The 25510-nt window shown below is 41.6% G+C and overlaps 1 protein-coding gene across 1 annotated transcript in view; it reads right to left on the bottom strand.

Moving 5' to 3' along the window:
- Window positions 1–21121, bottom strand: part of LOC140210448 (four and a half LIM domains protein 2-like) — a 40219-nt gene extending 19098 nt beyond the window's left edge. Inside the window, exons 1-3 of the mRNA XM_072279418.1 lie at window positions 20998–21121; window positions 20413–20594; window positions 17298–17472 (exon numbers count right to left, since the gene is read on the bottom strand). Coding sequence (XP_072135519.1) covers window positions 17298–17472; window positions 20413–20568 — 331 coding nt within the window. The 5' untranslated portion in view covers window positions 20569–20594; window positions 20998–21121. The remainder of the gene's footprint in view (window positions 1–17297; window positions 17473–20412; window positions 20595–20997) is intronic.
- Between the last annotated feature and the right edge of the window lie 4389 nt (window positions 21122–25510).

The raw sequence follows: 25510 nt of genomic DNA, 5'->3' as shown, positions 1-25510 counted from the left end.
ATCTTTTGGCATTGTCTGTCATGTAATGCGAATATTGTGGATTAATGATTGTGACATCGTGGATTAGTGTTAAGATTTTCAGTTGAAAAGCACGCATTTGATGCTGATTGCAGGATTGGTGCATGATTCATGTTGTGTGCTGTGGGTCAGATGCTCTGTTTGTTTGTTTATGCCAAAAAGTTAAACTGAATGTTGGGGAAGCATTGCCAGTCAAATGAAGTTTGTGACATTTACAACAGATGTGTTGCATTGTACTGCTCAGACATCTAATCGTACTGAGAAAACTAAAATGATTTTGAAAACTGCTGAAAAGTATTTTGGAATAACTGGTGTTATGTGGGAAGCTGTAAGCGAGGCTGTGATAAGTGGGGTATCTTTATTTCAGTCTACTTGTGAAAGTACGTAATGGCATTAAAAATATTGCAGTGGAAGACTGATTTCTAATGGTCAAGACTTTAAGAAGTTGATTTCTGATCTGTCAAATCCTCCCAATGTTATACACTGTATATTCAGGAAACCTGGTTGTTACCACATTCAAGTTTTTCTTTGCAGGATTATATTGTAATTAGGTGTGATAGGTTGGTTGATAGAGGGAGTGGTATTACCAGTTTTATAAGGAAAGGGATAGGATCGAGTTGTGGATAGGCTTACTTGTAGTAGAAATATTTGATTCACAGGTAGGGGTATTAAAATGGTAAATTGTTACAACTCTCATGGAAAGCTCTCAATGTATTTGTTCAAACGTATATGTAGCTGAAGCTCACCAAGGGTTGTATGGTGTGGGGTTATTCGCAGAATGATGGTAATGGTTTGATTGTAGAAGAATTTTTAGATATTTCACATCTTGTCTGTCTTTATGATGGGAGAGGTCTGAGATTTGATGTTCATAATAGTTCTGAAACTCCGATAGATTTAACTTTCGTTTCAAATATTCTGGCTGGAGAGAGTGTGTGGGATGTTAGGGGAGATGAAACATTGGGGACTGATCATTTTCCTGTCTTTATAAGCTTGGGCTTGGATTTATATCAGGGATAGGAGGCCACCTTTAGGAAATGGAATTTTGGTAAAGCAAATTGGGAGTAGTTGAGAGGACATGACTTAAGGATTGAAGGGCGCCCATTCAGAACAGAGATGTGAAGACAATTTTTTAGCCAGAAGGCGGTGAATCTATGGAATTTGTTACCACGGGCGGCAGTGGAGGCCAAGTCATTGGGTGTATTGAAGGCAGAGATTGACAGGTATCTGAGTAGCCAGGGCATCAAAGGTTATGGTGAGAAGGCGGAGGAGTGGGACTAAGTGGGAGAATGGATCAGCTCATGATAAAATGGCGGAGCAGACTCGATGAGCTGAATGGCCGACTTCTGCTCCTTTGTCTTATGGTCTTAGTTTAATGTTTTACATGATGCATGATGAAGGGCTGAATGTTGAGGATAATGTGGATTTTTGTAATGAAAGGTTATGTCATGTTATTCATCAAACTGCATTGGAAGTAATTCCTATTTGAAGGGCATTAGGAGGACAAAAGGCTGTACTGTGGTGTAGGGACAAGTATGCAGAGGCAGTTATGGAGAGAAACAAGGAGTGTAGGGAAGTTCAGAAGTATCACTCACCAAGTGACCTTATTATGTATAAAAGGGCACAGGCCGTGGTGAAGGTTGCGAAAAAGGTTTACTGGAGTTTAAGCAACACACATCAAAGTTGCTGGTGACCGCAGCAGGCCAGGCAGCATCTCTAGGAAGAGGTACAGTCGATGTTTCGGGCCGAGACCCTTCGTCAGGACTGGAGTTTACAGTGTGTATAAAAAGTATTCACCTCCCCCCACCTTGAAAGATCTCATTTTAATTATTTTACAAACATTGAATCACAGTGGATTTAATTTGGCTTTTTTTGACCCTGATCATCAGAAAAAGACTCTTTCTTGTCAAAGTGAAAAAGTGATCTAAATTAATAACAAATATAAAACAGAAAATAATTGATTGTATAAGTATTCACCCCGTTCAAGTCAGTATTTAGTTGATGCACCTTTGGCAGCAAATAAAGCCTTGAGTCTGTGTGGATAGGCCTCTCATAACCTTACCTCTCAATAAATGAGTCCTTATGGGTGGAGCTGAGAAACAGGAAAGGTATGGCCACATTAGTGGGATTGTATTACGGACCACCCAATAGTCAACGAGACTTGGAAGAGCAAATCTGCAGAGAAATAGCAGGCAACTGCAGGAAACATAAAGTTGTGGTGGTAGGGGATTTTAATTTTCCATATATTGATTGGGACTGCCATACTGTTAGGGGTCAAGATGGTTTAGAGTTTGTAAAATGTGTTCAGGAAAGTTTTCTAAATCAATATATAGAGGGAACAACTAGAGGGGATGCAATATTGGATCTCCTGTTAGGAAACGAGTTAGGACAAGTGACAGAAGTCTGTGTAGGGGAGCACTTTGGTTCCAGTGATCATAACACCATTAGTTTCAATTTGATCATGGACAAGGATAGATCTGGTCCTAGGGTTGAGGTTCTGAACTGGAAGAAGGCCAAATTTGAAGAAATGAGAAAGGATCTAAAAAGCGTGGATTGGGACAGGTTGTTCTCTGGCAAAGATGTGATCGGTAGGTGGGACGCCTTCAAAGGAGAAATTTTGAGAGTGCAGAATTTGTATGTTCCTGTCAGGATTAAAGGCAAAGTGGATAGGAATAAGGAACCTTGGTTATCAAGGGATATTGCAACTCTGATAAAGAAGAAGAGGGAGTTGTATGACATGTATAGGAAGCAGGGAATAAATAAGGTGCTTGAGGAGTATAAGAAGTGCAAGAAAATACTTAAGAAAGAAATCAGGAGGGCTAAAACAAGACATGAGGTTGCCTTGGCAGTCAAAGTGAAGGATAATCCAAAGAGCTTTTACAGGTATATTAAGAGCAAAAGGATTTTAAGGGATAAAATTGATCCTCTTGAAGATCAAAGTGGTCGGCTATGTGTGGCACCAAAGGAAATGGATGAGATCTTAAATAGGTTTTTTGCGTCTGTATTTACTAAGGAAACTGGCATGAAGTCTATGGAATTAAGGGAAACATGTAGTGAGATAATGGAAACTGTACAGATTGAAAAGGAAGAGGTCCTTGCTGTCTTGAGGAAAATTAAAGTGGATAAATCCCTGGGACCTGGCAGGGTGTTCCCTCGGACCTTGAAGGAGACTAGTGTTGAAATTGCAGGGGCCCTGGCAGAAATATTTAAAATGTCGCTGTCTACAGGTGAGGTGCCGGAGGATTGGAGAGTGGCTCATGTTGTTCCGTTGTTTAAAAAAGGATCAAAAAGTAATCCGGTAAATTATAGGCCAGTAAGTTTAACGTCAGTAGTAGGTAAGTTATTGGAGGGAGTACTAAGAGACAGAATCTACAAGCACTTGGATAGACAGGGACTTATTAGGGAGAGTCAACATGGCTTTGTGCGTGGTAGGTCATATTTGACCAATCTATTGGAGTTTTTCGAGGAGGTTACCAGCAAAGTGGATGAAGGGAAAGCAGTGGATATTGTCTACATGGACTTCAGTAAGGCCTTTGACAAGGTCCCGCTTGGGAGGTTAGTTAGGAAAATTCAGTCGCTAGGTATACATGGAGAGGTGGTAAATTGGATTAGACATTGGCTCAATGGAAGAAGTCAAAAAGTGGTAGTAGAGAATTGCTTCTCCAAGTGGAGGCCTGTGACTAGTGGTGTTCCACAGGGATCAGTGCTGGGTCCATTGTTATTTGTCATCTATATCAATGATCTGGATGATAATGTGGTAAATTGGATCAGCAAATTTGCTGATGATACAAAGATTGGAGGTGTAGTAGACAGTGAGGAAGGTTTTCAGAGCCTGCAGAGGGACTTGGACCAGCTGGAAAACTGGGCTGAAAAATGGCAGATGGAGTTTAATACTGACAAGTGTGAGGTATTGCACGTTGGAAGGACAAACCAAGGTAGAACATACAGGGTTAATGGTAAGGCACTGAGGAGTACAGTGGAACAGAGGGATCTGGGAATACAGATACAAAATTCCCTAAAAGTGGTGTCACAAGTAGATAGGGTCGTAAAGAGAGCTTTTGGTACATTGGCCTTTATTAATCAAAGTATTGAGTATAAGAGCTGGAATGTTATGATGAGGTTGTTTCAGGCATTGGTGAGGCCAAATCTGGAGTATTGTGTTCAGTTTTAGTCACCAAATTACAGGAAGGATATAAATAAGGTTGAAAGAGTGCAGAGAAGGTTTACAAGGATGTTGCTGGGACTTGAGAAACTCAGTTACAGAGAAAGGTTAAATAGGTTAGGACTTAATTCCCTGGAGCGTAGAAGAATGAGGGGAGATTTGATAGAGGTATATAAAATTATGATGGGTATAGATAGAGTGAATGCAAGCAGGCTTTTTCCACTGAGGCAAGGGGAGAAAAAAACCAGAGGACATGGGCTAAGGGTGAGGGGGGAAAAGTTTAAAGGGAACATTAGGGGGGGACTTCTCCACACAGAGAGTGGTGGGAGTATGGAATGAGCTGCCAGACGAGGTGGTAAATGCGGGTTCTTTTTTAACATTTAAGAATAAATTGGACAGATACATGGATGGGAGGTGTATGGAGGGATATGGTCCGTGTGCAGGTCAGTGGGACTAGGCAGAAAATGGTTCGGCACAGCCAAGAAGGGCCAAAGGGCCTGTTTCTGAGCTGTAGTTTCTATGGTTTCTATCAGCTTTGCACATCTGGACACTGCAATTTTTTTCCATTCTTCTTTACAAAACTGCAAGCTGTCGATTGCATGGGGAGCAGGCTTTTTTAAGTACAGCCACAAATTCTCAGTTGGATTGAGGTCTGGACTCTGACTTGGTCACTCCAGGACATTAACTTTGTTGTTTTTAAGCCATTCCTGTATAGCTTTGGCTTTATGCTTGGGATCATTATCTAACTGGAAAATAAATCTTCTCCCAAGTTGCAGTTCTCTTATAGACTACATCAGGTTTTCCTCCAGGATTTCCCTGTATTTTGCTGCATTCATTTTACCCTCTACCATCACAAGTCTTCCAGGGCCTGCTGCAGTGAAACATCCCCACAGCATGATGCAGCCACCACAATCTTCACAGTAGGGATGGTGTGTTTTTGATGTGTGGGGTTTGGCTTACAGTAAACATAACATTTAGTCTGATGGCCGGAAAGCTCAATTTTGGTTTCATCAGACCATAGAACCTTTTTCCAGCTGACTTCAGACTCTCTCACATGCCTTCTGGCAAACTCTAGCTGAGATTTCATGTGAGATTTTTTCAACAGTGGCTTTCTCTTTGCCACTCTCCCATAAAGCTGTGACTGGTGACGCACCCGGCCAACAGTTGTTGTATGTGCAGTCTCTCCCATCTCAGCTACTAAAGGTTGTAACTCCTCCAAATTCATCATACATCTTTTGGTTATCTCCCTCACTAGTCCCCTTCTTGCATGGTCACTCTGTTTTTGAGGACAGCCTGCTCTAGGCAGATTTACAGCTGTGCCATGTTCTTTCCATTTCTTGACGATTGACTTAACTGTACTCAGGGATATTCAGTGACTTGGAAATTTTCTTGTGTCCATCTCCTGACTTGTGCTTTTCAATAACCTTTTTGCTGAGCTGCTTGGAGTGTTCTTTTGTCTTCATGATGTAGTCTTTGCCAGGAGACTGACTCACCAGCAGTTGGAACTTCTTCTTCTTCTCTGTCTTGTTTTACGGCGGTTGTCACCCAGCTTAATGGTGCATTACCGCCACCCTCTGCTCCAGAGTGTGCAATAGACTTACATTCTAAATCCCTACACACACACACACACACACACACACACACCCCACCCCTAACCTGCACTTTATCCTCCCATCTTTGGCCATCCTAGTACCCTATTCCTGCTTATCCATCATATCCTATAAAAAACCCCTGTACCCCTTAAGAAAGCTAAAAATACCCTGACCTGTGCTCTCTCGCTCATGCCCAGCAACCCTTTTAATGTGAATTCCTGCACCCCAATTCCCTTAGATTAATTCTCATCATCTCTCTCTGTATCCCATACTTCCTGCAACTCAGAACTACATGTTCTACTGACTCCTCTTCCTGATGTTCCTCACACAATCCTGCCTGGTGTATCCCTATCATTTTCAATGTTTTGTTTAATGCACAGTACCCCAGCCTTAACCTAGTCCACACAGTCTCCTCTCTTCTGTATCCACCACTGACCCTAGTACCTGCAACACTCTTTTGTATTTGATATAAATGCCTCCCTTCCCCCTCCCTGTCCCATCTTTCTTGCCACATTTGGTCGATTTTTTTCCCAGATTACACACTTAACCTCTGCTTTACTGATACTAATGTGCATTTCTACATTCTCTTTCTTTAATGCCCTCTTTGCCAACTCATCCACCCTCTCATTCCCCTTCACCCCTACATGTGCTGGAACCCATAGAAATTTTACCTGACCTCCCTGATTTGCAATTCTTGTGACTGACTGAAGGACTTCGTAAAGTATATTTTGCCGACTGTTTGAGTGAAAAGACTTTAAACTTGCTAGAACTGAGGATGAATCTGAGCATATCAATGCTTTGGCTTGTCTGGCTTTCTGCACCCATTGCAACGCAACCAACACCGCCAGCATCTCCACTGTATACACCCCTAACTTATTAGACATTCTTCTGCTGATTCCAATTTCTTTTACTGGTATAGTCACCCCAAACCCTGTCACTCCTGTTTCAGGTTCCTTAGCACCATCCGTTTAAATCTGAGTATAATCACTATATTTTTCCATCACATGACAGTTAAATGCACTTACCAAATCAATGTTATATTTTCCTTTCCTTTTTACCTCTAACAAATACCAGTCTATGTCAGGCCATACAATCTTCCATAGAGCTACAACCGGATAAACTACTGAAGAACTTATCCTTAGATCAAACACTCCACATTCTTTAGCAATATCATTCCCTACTCGACTAAAGTTATCCCTCTGAAACCTCCCATTTTCCCAGCACTCCTGCAACACTCTTTTAGCAGGGTGAGAATCATTGGGTCCCTGCAAATTAGCCCAGTAGTTTGCCATCAATTGCATCCTTCTTAGTTCCAAAGGCATTACTCCCACTTCTACCTGTAGGGCTGATACTGGTGATGTTTTAAAAGACCCCACTGCACACTCTCAAAGCCTGAGCCTGAATCACATCCTGTTTCCTTATGAGAGACCTAGTTGCTGATCCATTTGCTTTATTTCCATAGTCCAACACAGACCTTACTAAAGCCACCTACGTTCTCTTCACCACTGAACAACTTGCTCCCCATTCCCTACCAGTCAAACATCTCATCACATTTATTACTTTTTCACATTTCTCCTCAACTTTCCTGATATGGTCTGCCCATGTTAATCGTGAATCAAATATAACTCCCAGAAAGTTAAATGATCCAACCCTTTCTAATTCAATCTCATACATCCTTAACTTCTTCTCTACCTCAATTCTTTCTCTGGTGAAAAATACAGTTTGAGTTTTTTCAACTGAAAATCTACATCCCCAATCATAACCCCACTCCACCACTTCATCAATTGCTCCTTGTAGTTTCCTGATTATATGCTCCATGTTCCTGCCTCTTTTCCATAAGGCCCCATCATCCGCAAACAGTGACCTACCTATATCCACTGGTACCTTTGTGAAAACATCATTGATCATAATGATGAAAAGTAACGGGCTAAAGTAAAAATAACGATTCCCCCATATTGTGCTGTGAGTATTGAAATCTGCACTCACACTACTTTGTCTGTTTTGTCCTTGTATCCTTAATAGGCTGTCCAAATCCAACCTTTTACATGGATTACAGTAGTTAATTATAACCATTTCTTCCCCTCTCTCCCACACTTCCACCACCATGTATTCCTGAACATCTCCTTTTTCCAGTACTCTATATGGTATACCTTGCATGATTAACATAGCACAACCCCCTCCTCCCCCTAGATTTCTATCTTTCCTTATCGTTGTATACCCATATACCACAAAGTCTAAAGTTGGTTTCAATCAAGTTTCCTGAATATACACTACATCCGGTTTTACAACCATTTCTTTAATAAATTTCTTGAATTCCTGGCTACTGGCCAGTAAGCTCCTTGCATTCCATTGCAAAAGAATCACCATAATTAGTATTAACCAACACATGACACTTCCTGGCTAGACTGATTAGTGAGGGTCTCCCTCACTTCCTCTCATGTCAGTCCTACTAACCCTAAATGGTTTACTGCTGCTTTGACCACCAGCTGAATTTTGTCACTTTTTGATTTTACCTCAGCCGTACTGTTAATCACTCCGGCAATGAATGTTACTAGAGCCTTTTTGTCTACATAAATCCTGTCATTTGTTCTTTGTGGCATCTCTTGCATCCCTATTGCTCCCTGTTCATTAGGAGCATTATTCTCTTCTCTTGACATTCTTACAGCTTCTGCATAAATGATCTTTCCTTTCACTCTTATTTCTTGAATTTTATTCTCCCATCTCATAACTTCACACCCACTATATGCCACATTATGAGCTCCTCCACAATTGCAGCATTTTGGTTGCACTCCTGTTCCGCACTTCCCATATTCATGATCACCCCCACATCTCCTCTGCCTTTTACAGTCTTTAGGTATGTGTCCAAACCTTTGACAATCATAGCATTTCAATGGCTTTAGTACATACCCCCTTACTGGGTAACTTAAGAAACTCAGGAACACTTTCCTCAGCACTCTTTCTTTTTCAAATTCAGTCAATACTGTTTCACTTCCTCCTTTGTTGTTTTCAGTCTTTGAACATTCATTACCATAGAACCATAGAAACTGCAGCACAGAAACAGGCCTTTTGGCCCTTCTTGGCTGTGCCGAACCATTTTCTGCCTAGTCCCACTGACCTGCACACGGACCGTATCCCTCCATACACCTCCCATCCATGTATCTGTCCAATTTATTCTTAAATGTTGAAAAAGAACCCGCATTTACCACCTCGTCTGGCAGCTCATTCCATACTCCCACCACTCTGTGTGAAGAAGCCCCCCCCCAATGTTCCCTTTAAACTTTCCCCCCTCACCCTTAACCCATGTCCTCTGGTTTTTTTCTCTCCTTGCCTCAGTGGAAAAAGCCTGCTTGCATTCACTCTATCTATACCCATCATAATTTTATATACCTCTATCAAATCTCCCCTCATTCTTCTACATTTCAGGGAATAAAGTGCTAACCTTTTCAACCTTTCCCTGAAACTGAGTTTCTCAAGTCCCGGCAACATCCTTGTAAACCTTCTCTGCACTCTTTCAACCTTACTTATATCCTTCCTGTAATTTGGTGACCAAAACTGAACACAATACTCCAGATTCGGCCTCACCAATGCCTTATACAACCTCATCATAACATTCCAGCTCTTATATTCAATACTTTGATTAATAAAGGCCAATGTACCAAAAGCTCTCTTTACGACCCTATCTACTTGTGACGACAATTTCAGGGAATTTTGTATCTATATTCCCAGATCCCTCTGTTCCACTGTACTCCTCAGTGCCTTACCATTAACCCTGTATGTTCTACCTTGGTTTGTCCTTCCAACGTGCAATACCTCACACTTGTCAGTATTAAACTCCATCTGCCATTTTTCAGCCCAGTTTTCCAGCTGATCCAAGTCCCTCTGCAGGCTCTGAAAACCTTCCTCACTGTCTACTACACCTCTAATCTTTGTATCATCAGCAAACTTGCTGATCCAATTTACCACATTATCATCCAGATCATTGACATAGATGACAAATAACAATGGACCCAGCACTGATCCCTGTGGCACACCACTACTCACAGGCCTCCACTCAGAGAAGCAATTCTCTACCACCACTCTCTGGCTTCTTCCATCGAGCCAATGTCTAATCCAATTTACCACCTCTCCATGTATACCTAGCGACTGAATTTTCCTAACTAATCTCCCATGCGGGACCTTGTCAAAGGCCTTACTGAAGTCCATGTAGACAATATCCACTGCCTTCCCTTCATCCACTTTCCTGGTAACCTCCTCGAAAAACTCCAACAGATTGGTCAAACATGACCTATCACACACAAAGCCATGTTGACTCTCCTTAATAAGCCCCTATCTATCCAAATGCTTGTAGATTCTGTCTCTTAGTACTCCCTCCAATAACTTACTTACTACTGACGTTAAACTCACTGGCCTATAATTTCCCGGATTACTTTTCGATCCTTTTTTAAACAACGGAACAACATGAGCCACTCTCCAATCCTCCGGCACTTCACCCGTAGACAGCGACATTTTAAATATTTCTGCCAGGGCCCCTGCAATTTCAACACTAGTCTCCTTCAAAGTCCGAGGGAACACCCTGTCAGGTCCCGGGAATTTATCCACTTTAATTTTCCTCAAGACAGCAAGCACCTCCTCCTTTCCAATCTGTACAGTTTCCATGGTCTCACTACTTGATTTCCTCAATTACTTTTCCTCCTTTGATATTCTTCTTTAACTCCTCTATAATTATACTTATTGGTGCCCCCGTGATCACTCCTTTACATCCACCACCATTTCATGCTCCTACCCTCCCTGTGTATTCCACCTTGCATTTTCCTATCTCTTTTAGCTTGAGTGCTTTCTCAAGTTGTTCCTCATTTGCACATCTTACCAATAGGTTGCCATCATTAAGAACTTTTGCAAATACTATTTCCCCTATCTTATTTGCCGAGTTGTTGTTAGCATAAACAGGATCATTTTCTTCATGTTTCCTTGAGCCTTCTCATTAAACCTAATTATGACAACACCTTCTCTCTGAATTTGTTCATCTTCCTCACTTTCAGAACTCTCTCCATTGTTTTATTCTTATTCTTTTATTCCCTTTGTCTCAGTTTTCATTCATCCATCCCCTCACTATCTTCTCATTCCCTTTATTTCTCCCTTCACAATAATCCATTTCTCCCGAGCTGCCTGCTTCTAGTCCCAGCTCACTGCCTCATTCCTCACACACCCCGCGACAATGATGATGATGATGATAGCAGCAGCCGCCGCCGCCGCCTGCCTGCCCATCCAACCCCATCCCATCCAAACATTCAGACCCAGTTGGAACTTCCAGATCCAGGTGTATTTTTACTACAGTCAATTGAAACACCTTGACTGCACACAGTGATCTCCATTTAACTAATTATGTGACTTCTAAAACCAATTGGCTGCGGCAGTGATGATTTGATGTGTCATATTAAAGGGAGTGAATACTTATGCAATCAATAATTTTGAGTTTTATACTTGCAATTAATTTAGATCACTTTGTAGACATCTGTTTTCACTGTGTCAAAAAAAGCCAGATTAAATCCACTGCGATTCAATATTGTAAAACAATAAAACATGAAAACTTCCGGGGAGGCGGGGGAGAATAATTTTTATAGGCACTATATATTCTGATAGTATTAGAAGGGATATTAAACTTGGAGATATTTGGGGAATGATTAAGAAAATGGGGAGATTCATAGAGTTAATAACATTCTGGTTTTGATTAATGAAGGTAATATGATGGTGAAGGTGAAGTTATTGGCTGCATTTTAAGTGAAGAGGTTAAACAATGAAGGGATAAGTTTCTAAGTGAATGCCCTGAGGCTGAGGTGATGGAAGCCAGCTGTAGCAATGACAGTTTCACTGATGCAGAGTTTTCTTTCTGTGCATTTAAGACTATCATTAATGCTGGTCAGACTTCTCCAGGAAAGGATGATATATGTTATTGTATGATTAGATATATGACTAACAACTCTCTTGAGATAATATTAACATTTTGAATCATATTGGAAGGTTAGGCCATCTCCTTTCCTCATGGAAAATGGCATTAGTAGTGCCTGTTCTAAACCCTGAGAAACCCTTGTCAGATCTTACTAGTTATAGACCAATATGATTAATGTCTTATTGTGTAAACTTAAGGAACATATGGTAATAGAGTGGTTGAATTATATTTTGGAAATTTTATCAGCGTGGATTTTTATCACCATTTTATCAGAGTGGATTTTTATCACCATTTTATCAGAGTGGATTTTGGAAGGGTAGAATGACATTGGATTCAGTTTTATGTTTGGAAGATGATATTAGGAAAGTATAGGTAAATAAGAAATTGTATTAGCAGTATTTTTGATATTGAAAAGGCATATGATATGTTATGGAAGGAAGGTCTTTTGATTAAATTATGGATATTAGGAGTGAGGTGAAAATTGTATAATTTCTTTGAGTTTTTTATTCAGATAGTCTGCAGGTAAGGGTGGAGAAGTTACTGTATATTTGGATTTCTATGAATGGGACCCCACAAAGCAGTGGTTGTAACCCTTTATTACTAATATAATGATATTTTCTCTGGGATAGGTACTGGGGTGCATAAATCACTGAATGCAGATGATGGCGCTTTATGAATTAGAAGCAGAAATTTCAATTTTACTGTATATAAGATGCAATTAGCAATTAATAAGTTTGAACAGCGGGCAAATAAACGGGGATTTAAGCTTTCAGTAACTAAAACACAAGTTACGTGTTTTACAAAGAGGATCAATAGACTTACACTTGATTTGAAATTCTACCATTAAACTCTTGAAGCAGTGTCAGTAGTAAGATTTCTCAGCATGTGTCTGGATAATAATCTGACGTGGAAGCACCATATCAGTAAAATAACTGGTAAATGCAAAGGAGATTTAATATTCTCAGGTGTCTATGTGGGTATCCTTAGTGGGTTTCATGAAAATCTTTGTTGACCATTTATATTTGTTTAATTAGATCATGCTTGATTGTGACTGTGTGGTTTATGAATCAGCTTCATCTATAACTTTAAAGAGTTTGGATGTGACACAAGCACAGGCTTTAAGATTGTGTTGTGGTGCAATTAAGTTATCCCCGGTTTTGGCTTTACCGGTTGAAGTAGGACAATTACCCTTACACTTGCGGAAGCTGAAGTTAACACACTGGATTAATTTGAGGGGCAAAGAAATGATCATCCTGTCAAAAGTGTGTTGGAGTACTGCGGGAACATCACAAGAAGAATGCTTTTAGTTTTGGCTGGCCGAGTTTGTATCACATTAGGAATATGGGTTTGCTAGATTATACTATAATCTGCTAACCTCACCTTGTATTTTAGGTTGCACGATTTCATGAAGTCCAAGGATCCTGATATGCTAGAGAGTCCATTGGTTCATCAATATGTTAAGGAAAATTATTATGATATGTTAACCATTTTTACTGATGGATCAAAAGATAATTTAACTGGGAATGTTAGTGTGGCTGCTTTTGTGCCTGAATTACAGGTAATGATAAAGAAATGTCTTATGAACCATTTATCAGTATATACAGCGCAAGTATTTGTGTGGAGATATTTGCATGACATTCTGCATAGGTATGTTCCAATGAGACTGGGAAAGGATGGTAGGGTACAGGAACCATGACATACAAAGGCTGTTGAAAATCTAGTCCAGAAGAAGGGAAAAGCTTACAACAGGTTCAAAAAACTAGGTAATGATAGAGATCTAGAAGATTATACGGCCAGCAGAAAGGAGCTTAAGAATGAAATTAGGAGAGCCAGAAGGGGCCATGAGAAGGCCTTGGCGAGCAGGATTAAAGAAAACCCCAAGGCATTCTACAAGTATGTGAAGAGCAAGAGGATAAGACGTGAGAGAATAGGACCAATAAAGTGTGACAGTGGAAAAGTGTGTATGGAGCCAGAGGAGATAGCAGAGGTACTTAATGAATACTTTATAACCATATAACCATATAACAATTACAGCACGGAAACAGGCCATCTCGGCCCTTCTAGTCCATGCCGAACTCTTACTCTCACCGAGTCCCACCAACCTGCACTCAGCCCATAACCCTCCATTCCTTTCCTGTCCTTATAGTTGTCCAGTTTAACTTTAAACGACAACATCAAACCTGCCTCAACCACTTCTGCTGGAAGCTCGTTCCACACAGACACCACTTTCTGAGTAAAGAAGTTTCCCCTCATGTTACCCCTAAACTTTTGCCCTTTAACTCTCAACTCATGTCCTCTTGTTTGAATCTCCCCCACTCTCAATGGAAAAAGCCAATCCACGTCAACTCTATCAATCCCCCTCATAATTTTAAACACCTCTATCAAGTCCCCTCTCAACCTTCTACGTTCCAAATATTTTGCTTTGCTTCAAAATACTTTGCTTCAGTATTCACTATGTAAAAGGATCTTGGTGATTGTAAGTAGGGATGAATTACAGCAGATTGAAAAGCTTGAGCAAATAGACATTAAGAAAGAGGATGTGCTGGAGCTTTTGGAAAACCTCAAGTTGGATAAGTCTCCGGGACTGGATGAGATGTACCCCAGACTACTGTGGGAGGCAAGGGAGGAGATTTTTGAGCCTCTGGCAATAATCTTTGCATTGTTAAAGGGGACAAGGGAGGTTCCAGAGGATTGGAGGGTTGCAGATGTTGTTCCCTTATTCAAGAAAGGGAGTAGGGATAGCCCAGGAAATTATAAACCAGTGAGTCTTTCTTCAGTGGTTGGTAAGTTGATGGAGAAGATCCTGAAAAGCAGGATTTATGAACATTTGGGGAAGCATAATATAATTAAGAATAGTCAGCATGGCTTTGTCAAAGGCAGGTCATGCCTTACGAGCTTCGTTGAATTTTTTGAGGACGTGACTAAGCATGTTGATGAAGGTAGAGCAGTAGATGTCGTGTATATGGATTTCAGCAAGGCATTTGATAAGCCATGCAAGGCTTATTGAGAAAGTAAGGAGGCATGTGATCCAAGGGGACATTGCTTTGTGCATTCAGAACTGGCTTGCCCACAGAAGGAAAAGAGTGGTTGTAGATGAGTCATATTCTGCATGGAGGTCAGTCACCAGTGGTGTGCCTTGGGGATCTGTTCTGGAAGCCCTTCTCTTCGTGATTTTTATAAATGACCTGGATGAAGAAGTGGAGGATGGGTTAGTAAATTTTCTGATGACACAAAGGTTGGAGGTGTTGTGGATAGTGTGGAGGGCTGTCAGAGGTTTCAGCGGGACATCAATAGGATGCAAAACTGGGCTGAGAAGTGGCAGATGGATTTCAACCCCGATAGGTGTGAGATGGTTCATTTTGGTAGGTCAAATATGATGGCAGAATATAGTATTAACAGTAAGACTCGTGGCAGTGTGGAGGATCAGAGGGATTTTGGGGTACGAGTCCATAGGACACTCAAAGCAGCTGCGCAGGTTGAGTCTGTGGTTAAAAAGACATATGGTGCATTGGCCCTCATCAATCATGGGATTGAGTTAAAGAGGTAATGTTACAGCTATATAGGACCCTGGTTAGACCCCACTTGGAGTACTGTGCTCAGTTCTGGTCACCTCGCTACGGGAAGGATGTGGAAACTATAGAAAGGGTGCAGAGGAGATTTACAAGGATGTTGCCTGGATTGGGGAGCATGCCTTATGAGAATAGGTTGAGTGAACTTGGCCTTTTCTCTTTGGAGCAGCAGAGGTTGAGAGGTGACCTGATAGAGGTGTACAAAATGATGAGAGGCATTGATCATGTGGATAGTCAGAGGCTTTTTCCCAGGGCTGAAATGGCTAACACGAGAGGGCACAGGAATAAGGTGCTGGGAATTAAGTACAGAGGAGATGTCAGGCGTAAGTTTTTTTTGCGGAGTGTGGCGAGTGCGTGGAATGGGCTGCCAACGATGGTGGTGGAGATAGATACGATAGGGTCTTTTAAGAGACTCCTGGATAGGTACATGGAGCTTAGAAACATACAGGACTTATGGGTAAAGCCTACATAGTTATAAGGTAAGGATATGTTCCGCGCAGCTTTGTGGGCCGAAGGGCCCGTATTGTGCTGTAGGTTTTCTATGTTTCCAGGTTTTTTACGTGTTTAGCATCATTTTGGGCTAACAGTGGTTGGGGAAAATTTGTCCTTGCAAAGTTGTAATTTATTTAGATTCTTTTTTGCTTTTGATGAGTTCTTAAAACAGGTCATTCTAGCAGTAGGTCAGGTTTATTGTTGGAAGATATTCAAACTTTATTTCATGTACAAACTATTGGGTTACATGTTTTCTTCTTATGGGTTCCTGAACAGAGAAGTTTTGAAGGGAATGAATGGGTTGAGTGTTTAGCTGAGAAAGACTTTTCTAAGACTTTTCTTTATCATTACCTGTAATTCAGGCACAAAAACAGCCATACTAAAATTCCCAGTTAAATTATCTTTCGATCCAATCAGTAAACCTATCATAATTTTTCTTAACATATTGAACTCAGATTCCTAAGACACATCATGCGGAAAGATGAACTAGAGAAACTCATGCTCTCTGGAAAGATTGAGGGGAGCAAACCTAGAGGAAGACCTCAGCTTATGTACATCAAAAGCCCAGCCAGGTGGCTACACATCAAGGAAATGGAAGTCACCCAAAAAACGAAGGATAGATCTATATGGAAAACCATGGTCACCAAAGTCCACGTCAAATATGGTACCTAGACCGCCAGACTTTGATGAACGAATAGGCTCTCAGACACATCAGATCCTAGGATTTTATTAAATCATATAATCTACAATCAACTAAAGTCTTTGGGGGGAGAAAAAACTAAAGTGGGGCTGCTGAGAAGGCTCCAGTGGGACATTGCATAATCCAGCAAACCCCTGTTCAGCTGTGGATTTAGACATTCTGCATAGCAAATCAGAAGCTAAGAGTTAAGAATTGTGGGATAATTCTTCGCAAGACTTATGAGACCATGAGCATAAGGAGAGACATCTTTACAGAATACATAAAACTGTTGGCTTGATGGGAGAAGTGGGTAAGACAAGAAGGGAAAGAGTTATATTGACACAACTTAGAAATGGACATATTTTGCTTTATTATTCCTTATATCTTATTGGAAAACATCACTCTGGGTGTAGGTTTTGTTATCATTATGAAACAGTTGAACACATTTTATTGCCGCATGAAACAAATGAGAAAGAAAGCAAATGCAGGCTTCACTACTATCTTTAGGGGCTGATAGTTTTCATTCAAAAACTTTATTAAGTTATGGGGGTGACATTAATTCACAGTATTGTTTTCACTACTTAAAATCTATCGGGCTTTTGGGGGTAGTTTAGTTTTCATTTAATAAAGAACCAGTCGAGGTTTTATTTCCCAACTCTCTACATCACACTCCAGTCCAGTTGGTGGCGTAATGCCTTTAAGTTGGACTGCCAACCGCCATTAAAAGTCAGAAGAAGAAGGGAAAGGAATTGAATCTGGATCACTGGTGCTACAGGGCATTGTACTAACCGCTGTGCAACGTTGATAGAGTAGATGGAAAAACCTTCTTATTAAATCTTACCAGGCATGATGGTCTTTTTGCAGGTGAAGCATTTCGAAGAATACTCATCAGAATAGCATTCCATGCACAGGAGGCTATCGTCCTTGGTAGAAAAAGGTTTCTCCGCAAGAGAGTGTCCACACTTAGCACACTTGAAGCACTGTTCATGCCAGTGAAGATCCTTGTAGGACAAATCCTTGGATAAAACAATGAAATACAGTAAGTCCAAAAAACATATGCTGCTATTATGAGACAGTTAAAGTATTAACCAATACTTTATTCTTTGTTAATTTATTTGTGGTACTGTTATCTTGTGTGTTATAGGTCTGAGTTTCTAACCCTTCCCTCCCACATAGCCCTACATTTATTCTATCATCCATGCACATTACAGTCCAACAGATAGAGGAGCAGAATTAGGCCATTTGGCCCATCAAGTCTGCTCCTCCATTTCATCATGGCTGATCCGTTTCCCTCTCGGCCCCAATCTCCTGCCTTTCCCCCGTGTTCCTTCATGCCCTGACTAATCAAGAATCTATCAACCCCTGCCTTAAATATACCCAATGAATAGACCTCCACCGCCGTCTGTGGCAACACATTCCACAGATTCACGCTTCAATGGCTAAAGAACTTACTCTGCATCTCCTCCACCATAGGAAACACCCTCTCCACATCCACTCTATCCAGGCCTTTCGACGTTTGATAGATCTCAATGAGGTCACCCCTCATTCTTCTGAATTTCAGTGAGTGCAGACACAAAGCCATCAAATGCTCATCAAATCATAAGCCTTTCAATCCCTGAATAATTTTTGTGAATCTCCTGTGAACCCTCTCCAATGGCAGCACATCCTATGGGGCCTGAAACTGCTTGCAATACTCCAAGTGAGGCTTCACCAGTGACTTATAAATCCTCAACATTCATAGTCATAGAGTCGGAGAACACTGGGTCAGAAAAGTGGGCCCTCTAGCTCATCCACAAACAAGAGAAAATCTGCAGATGCTGGAAATCCCAGCAACACACACAAAACGCTGGAGGAACTCAGATTGGGCAGCATCTATGGAAAAAAGCAGAGTCGACGTTTCGAGCTGCTCGGCAGGTCTGCTGAGGAGTAGATTTGAAAGATGGGGGGAGGAGAGAGAAAAACACCAAGCGATAGGTGAAACTTGGAGGGAGAGGGGTGAAGCAAAGAGCAAGAAAGTTGATTGGTGAGAAAACAGAAGGCCATGGAAGAAAGAAAAAAAATGGGGGTGGAAGAGCACCAGAGGGAGGTGATGGGGAGGGCAAGGAGGTAATATAAGAGAGGGAAAAGGGGATGGGAAATGCTGAAGGAGGGTGGAGGCATGACTGGAAGTTTGAGAAATTGATGTTCATGCCCTCAGGTTGGAGGCTACCCAAACGGAATATTAGGCATTGTTTCTCCAACCTAAGTGTGGCCTTATCCCAACAGTGGACATCCTGTTTGTTCTAGCGGACGGAGCGTGGATGCTCGGTGAAGCTGTCTCCCAATCTACGTCGGGTTGATGAGGGTGTAGGTTGACGTAGTTGAGTTGATGGTGGAGGTTGATAGTTAATGGTCCACCATCAACGCTGCCCTCAACCGCATTTCTTCCATTTCACGCACATCTGCTCTCAGCCCATCTTCCCGCCACCCTACCAGGGATAGGGTTCCTCTTGTCTTCAGCCACCACCCCACCAGCCTCCATGTGCAGCACATAATTCTCCAAAACTTCTGCCACCTCCAACTGGATCCCACCACCAAACATATCTTTCCCTCCGCCCCCCCCACTTTCTGCTTTCTGCAGGGATCGCTCCCTACACACCTCCCTTGTCCATTTGACCCTCCCCACTGATCTCCCTCCTGACACTTATCCTTGCCAGCAGAACAAGTGCTACACCTGCCCCTACACCACCTCCCTCACTACCATTCAGGGCCCCAAACAGCCCTTCCAGGTGAGGGGACACTTCACCTGTGTGTCTGTTGGGGTCATACACTGTGTTCGGTGCTCCCGGTGTGGCCTCCCGTATATTGGTGAGACCCAACGTAGATTGGGAGACCGCTTCACCAAGCATCAACTCCTCGTCCGCCAGAACAAGTGAGATTTCCCGCTGGCGATTCATTTTAATTCCACTTCCCATTCCTTCCACGGCTTCCTCCACTGTTGTGATAAGGCCACACTTAGGTTGGAGGAACAATACCTTATATTCCATTTTGATAGCCTCCAACCTGATGGCATGAACATCAATTTCTTAAACTTCCAGTAATGCCTCCCCTTCACTATTTCCTATCCCCTTTTCCCCCTGCCATGTTATCTCGTTGCTCCCGAATTATAGGAAAGATGTCAACAAAATTGAGAAAGTACAGAGAAGATTTACTAGAATGTTGCCTGGGTTTCATCCCCTAAGTTACAGAGAAAGATTGAACAAGTTGGGTCTTTATTCTTTGGAGCGTAGAAGGTTGAGGGGGGACTTGATAGAGGTGTTTAAAATTATGAGGGGGATAGATAGAGTTGACGTGGATAGGCTTTTTCCATTGAGAGTAGGGGAGATTCAAACAAGAGGACATGAGTTGAGAGTTAAAGGGCAAAAGTTTAGGGGTAACATGAGGGGAACTTCTTTACTCAGAGAGTGGTAGCTGTGTGGGATGAGCTTCCAGCAGAAGTGGTAGAGGGAGGTTCGATGTTGTCGTTTAAAATTAAATTGGACAGCTATATGGACAGGAAAGGAATGGAGGGTTATGGGCTGAGTGCAGGTCGGTGGGACTAGGTGAGAGTAAGAGTTCAGCAAGGACTAGAAGGGCCGAGATGGCCTGTTTCCATGCTATAATTGTTGTATGGTTATATGCAATACTCCAAGTGTTGTCACCAGTGTTTTATAGAGCTGCAACATTACCTCATGACTCGAACTCAATCCCTCCTGAATAATGAACACCATGCACTTTCTAAACTTTCTTATCAACTTGCACAGCAACTTTGAGAGATCTATGAATGTGGACCCCAACTTTCCTGTGATCCTCTACACTGCTAAGAAACCTGACGTTAACCTTGTATTCTGCTTCGCCTTCCACGGTGAATCACTTCACACTTTTCCAGGTTTAGTTAGACCACAGTTAAAATGCAATTATTCCGAGAGTTCATTTACCTTGCAATCACTCCCAATCAGTTTCTTGCAGTCTTCACATGTATTGGAGTAGAGATTGTCATAGCACTTGGTACAATACTGATTGCTCTCTCGCAAGATGTATTTCTTGCCAAGGAGGGAATCCTTGCAAGAATGACAATCAAAGTCATCCCCCATTTTGTTTTTAAATGCTCACTTCTAGACTGGAAAAGAAAATAATTTTTAAAGTTATCATAGACTATGGTAAGTACTTAGATATGGTATAAACGTTTATCGGTGGTTTATCTGATGCGTTTTGAAACAAAAGAAAAGAGGTGAACATTAAGTTCAAAAGTTCAAAGTAAGTTCAAAGTAAAATTTGTTATTAGAGTACATACATGTCACCACATAAAACCCTGAGATTCTTTTTCTTTGGGCATACTTAGCAAATCTATAGAATATTAACTGTAAACATCAGGGTCTGTAAACTGTAAATAATCTGTGCAAATGCAGATAATAAATAAATAGTAATAAATAACGATATGAAATAACAATGTAACAGCATCCTAAAATGTTCAAGAGTAACTGTTCTTGAACCTGGTGGTGTGAGTCCTGAGGCTCTTGTACCTGATGGCAGCAGTGAGAAAAGAGCATGGCCTGGTTGGTGAGGTTCTTTGCTGATGGATGCTGCTTTTCCACGGCAATGTTTCATGAAGATGTTTTCAATGGTCAGAGGGTTTTACCTGTGATGTACCAGGCTGAATCCACTACCTTTTGTAGGATTTTCCGCTCAAAGACATTGCTGTTCCTGTACCAGACCGTGATTCAGCCAGTCAGGACACTAATTGAACATTGATTAACCTTTAAAGAAGCATAATTTAACTAAAATTAATATTATTCCAAGATAACATTCCATGTTACTTTCTCACATAAAATGCTGGAGGAACTCAGCAGGTCAGGCAACATCTATGGATTCATAGATGCTGTCTGACCTGCTGTGTTCCTCTAACATTTTGTATGTGTTTCTCTGGATTTCCAGTATCTACAGAAGCTCTTGTTTCCATCTTTAGAAACACTTGTGTGTTTATTTCACATTCACTGTCTTACCTTAAAGGAATTGCCTAAGGAATTTTTTTTAGCCAGGGAGTGGTGAATCTGTGGAATGCTCTGCCACAGACTGGGGTGGAGGCCAAGTCCGTGGGTATATTTAAGGCAGAAGTTGGTAGTTTCCTGAACAGTCAGGGCATCAGAGGATATGGCGAGAAGGCAGGTGTATGGGGTTCAGTGGGTTCTGGGATCAGCCATGATGGAATGGCAGAGCAGACTCGATGGGCTGAATGGCCTAATTCTGTTCCCATATCTTATAGTCTTACCTGAACTGTATTGGAAAATATGGTCAGTGTAAAGGAGATCAAAATAATTGTTACTCTGGATCCGAAGCAGCACAAAAACACACACAGTAAGATAACGAACACAATAATAAAACACACAATAAATATAAATATATGAATGCAAGGTGGTGCTGGAGGACCATGATGACGTTCTATGGGCTACGTACAACACTTCTAAATATACCTCTTTGAATTACCCTCACTGCAATCTGCAGCATATCATTTCCCATTGAACAATGTGCTATTAAAGCAACTTACTGATTCACTGATTTTAGAGACACAGAGAGGTACACACAGAAACAGGCCCTTCGGGCCTACTAGTCAAATCCAAGAGCATTTAAACTGCCTACTCCCATTACCTGCCCCAGGACCATAGCTCTAGTACCATATTCAAGCTTGCTGATAAAACCACTGTCACTGGCCAAACTAAGAACCTGATGAATCACCATATAAGACAGATTGAATATCTGGCTGAGTGATGTCATAACAGCAACCTCTTACTCAATGTCAGCAAGACCAAGGAGCTGGTTATTGACTTTAGGAGAAGGAAACCTGAGGTGCATGAACTAGTCTTCATTGGAGGAACAGAGGAGGAGAGGGTCAGCACTTTTAAATTCCTTGGTGTTATCATCATTTTGGAGGATCTGTTCAGGGCCCAGCATGTAAACGCAATTATGAAGAAAACACGGCAACACTTTTATTTCCTTTGGAGTTTATGAAGATTCAGCATGGTATCTAAAGTTTTGAAAAACTTCCACAGATGTGCAGTGGAGAGTACATTGACTGGCTGCATCACAACCTGGTCTGGAAACACCAATGCCCTTGAACAGAAAATCCTACAAAAAGTGGTGGTACGATCCAGTCCATCACTGCTAAAAGCCTCCCTAACACTGAGCATATCTACATGGAGCGATGATGCAGGAAAGCAGCATCCATCATCAGGGCCTCCCACCACTCAGGACATGGTCTCTCCTCTCTGTTGCCATCAGGAAGAAGGTACAGGAGCCTCAGGATTCACACCACCAGCTTCAGGAACAGTTATTACCCCTCAGCCATTAGGCTCCTGAACCAGAGTGGATAACTTCACTCAACTTCCTTGGCCCATCACTGAACTGTTCCCACAACCAAGGGACTCTTCATCTCATGCCCTCAATATTTATTGCTTATTTATGTATTACTATAACAGCCTGGATATTCTTCCATATCCAATGACAGCAGAAATATTTGTAATTTGATTGTCAGAGAGTTTAAAGTAAATATCACTGTCAGATATAATCTGGAAATTCGGCTTGCGTTTCTTGGGGAACAGATGGCCTTAGAACAATTAAAGGTTTGAGGAAAAGAATTGATAAAACTCACTGGGGTAAACAGCTCACTAAAAAAATCCTCAGTTGCTAGGATACCAAATTAAAAGTTAAGAATAGTGGAATAAAAGGGAAGGCCGACTGAAAACCTCAACATTCAGCACCTTCTCTATGCCTGGCAGTGAACAGGTGTGTGTGTGTGCGTGTGTGTGTATGTCTATGCGTGTGAGAGTATCTGAGTGTCTGTGTAAGTGTGTGTGTGTGTGTGTGTGTGCCTGTGCCTACGTGTCTGTGGACATCAAAGCATATGGCGAGAAGGCAGGTGTATGGGGTTGAGTGGGATCCAGGATCAGCCATAATGGAATTGTGGAGCAGGCTGAATGGCCTAATTCTGCTATTATGGGTCCTATGACCTTATGGTCTCTGAGTGTGTGCGTGTGTGTGTGTGCACATGTGAATAATTTTTGCTAATTTACCACTTGGCAACAGCCAAACTAATCAGCCTATTGCATACCTTGATTTCCATACCTTGTTCAGTAACGACTTTTTTCTCTTATCTCAATGAGAATTGCTCATAGCTACCACATAAGTAGATAGTCCCCAATTCTGCTCACGTGGTTTATAGTCCACACTGATGTGAATTTAGCAGTAGCTAAAGAGTTTAGTTACAACGTTCACTCAGTCGTAAAAACCAGAGCTAAACGCAAACAGCACGGAAGGTAACACAATGATTTCCTCTTTCCCAACGTGTCAGAGGGTCAGAAAATGCTGAATCTTTGTGGGTGGGGTTGAGAAACTGCAAGGGTCAAAAAACCATTATAGGAACTATATATAGGCCTCCAAATAGTAGCCAAGATGTGGGGTTGAGATTGCAAAGGGAGCTGGAAAAGGCATGTAATAAGGGTTATGTCACATTTGTAATGGGGAATTTCAATATGCAAGGGGTTTGGGAAAATTAGGTTGGTGTCGGATCGCAAGAGAAGAAATTTGTTGAATGCCTGTGAGATGGCTTTTTAGAGCAGCTTGTGCTTGAGCCCACTCGGGGATAAGGCTATCTTAATTTGGGTGTTGTGTCCCAGATATTACGAGAGAATTTAACGTAGAGGAACCCTTAGGAGGCAGTGATCATAATATGATTAAATTCCTACTGCAATTTGAGAGGGAGAAGCATAAGTCACATGTATCAGTATTGCAATGAAATAAAGGGAATTACAGAGGCATGAGAGAGGAGCTTGTCCAGGTGGATTGGAGGAAGATATTGGTGAGGATGACGGCAGAGCAGAGGTGGCTGAAGTTTCTGGAAATAATTCACGAGGCGCAGAATAGATAGGTCCCACAGAAGAAGTTCTCAAATGGTAGGGGTAGGCAACGGTGGCTGATAAGGGAAGTTAAGGACTGCATAAAAGCCAAGGAAAGGGCATATAAGGTAGCAAAAGTGAGTGGTAGGTTGGCTGATTGAGAAACTTTTAAAATCCAGTGAAAAGCAAACAAAAAAAACCATAAGAAGGGAAAAGATGAACTATGAAGGCAAACTAGCCAATAATATAAAGCAGGATACCAGAAGTTTTTTCAGTTATATAAAGAGTAAAAGGGAGATGAGAGTTAATACTGGACCACTGGAAAATTATGCTGGTGAGATAGCAATGGGGGACAAAGAAAAGACAGATGAACTTAATGGGTACTTTGCATACTTTGCATCTGTGGAAGACACTAGCAATGGGCCAGAGGTCCGTGAGTGTCAGGGAGGAGGAGTGAGTGCCATTGCTATTAGAAGGGAAAAAGTGCTAGGCAAGCTCAAAGGTCTTAAGTTAGATAAGTCATCGGGATCAGATAGACTACATCCCAGAGTCCCGAAAGAGGTTGCTGAAGAAGTAACCAATGCATTGGTCATGATCTTTCAAGAATCGCTTGATCCTGTCATGATCTCGGAGGACTGGAAGATTGTTAATGTCACTCCACTCTTTAAGAATGGAGGAAGGCAAAAGAAAAGAAATTATAGGACAGTTAGCCTAACCTGAGTGGTTGGGAAACTGTTAGAGTCTATTATTAAGGATGAGGTTTCGGGGTACTTGGAGACGAATGATAAAATAAGTCAAAGTCAGCATGGTTTATGTAAAGGGAAATCTTGCCTGACAAATCTGTCAGAGTTCTTCAAGGAAGGTGGATAAAGGAGAGGCAGTGGATGTCATTTACTTGGATTTTCAGAAGGCATTTGATAAGGTGCCACACATGAGGCTGCTTAACAAGATAAAACCCTATGGCATTGCAGGGAAGATATTGGCATGGATGGAGGAATGGCTGACAGACAGGAGGTAGTGAATGGGAATAAAAGGGGACTTTTCTGGTTGATCTGCCAGTGACTAGTGATGTCCCTTGGAGTCAGTATTGGGACTGCTACTTTTCACATTGTTAATGTTTGGGTAATGGAATTGATGGCTTTGTGGC

Source organism: Mobula birostris, chromosome 2 (assembly GCF_030028105.1).
Source record: "Mobula birostris isolate sMobBir1 chromosome 2, sMobBir1.hap1, whole genome shotgun sequence".
Classification (NCBI taxonomy): Eukaryota; Metazoa; Chordata; class Chondrichthyes; order Myliobatiformes; family Myliobatidae; genus Mobula; species Mobula birostris.
The sequence above is the reverse complement of the archived record's forward strand: the minus strand, read 5'-3'. Positions and strand labels throughout refer to the sequence as shown.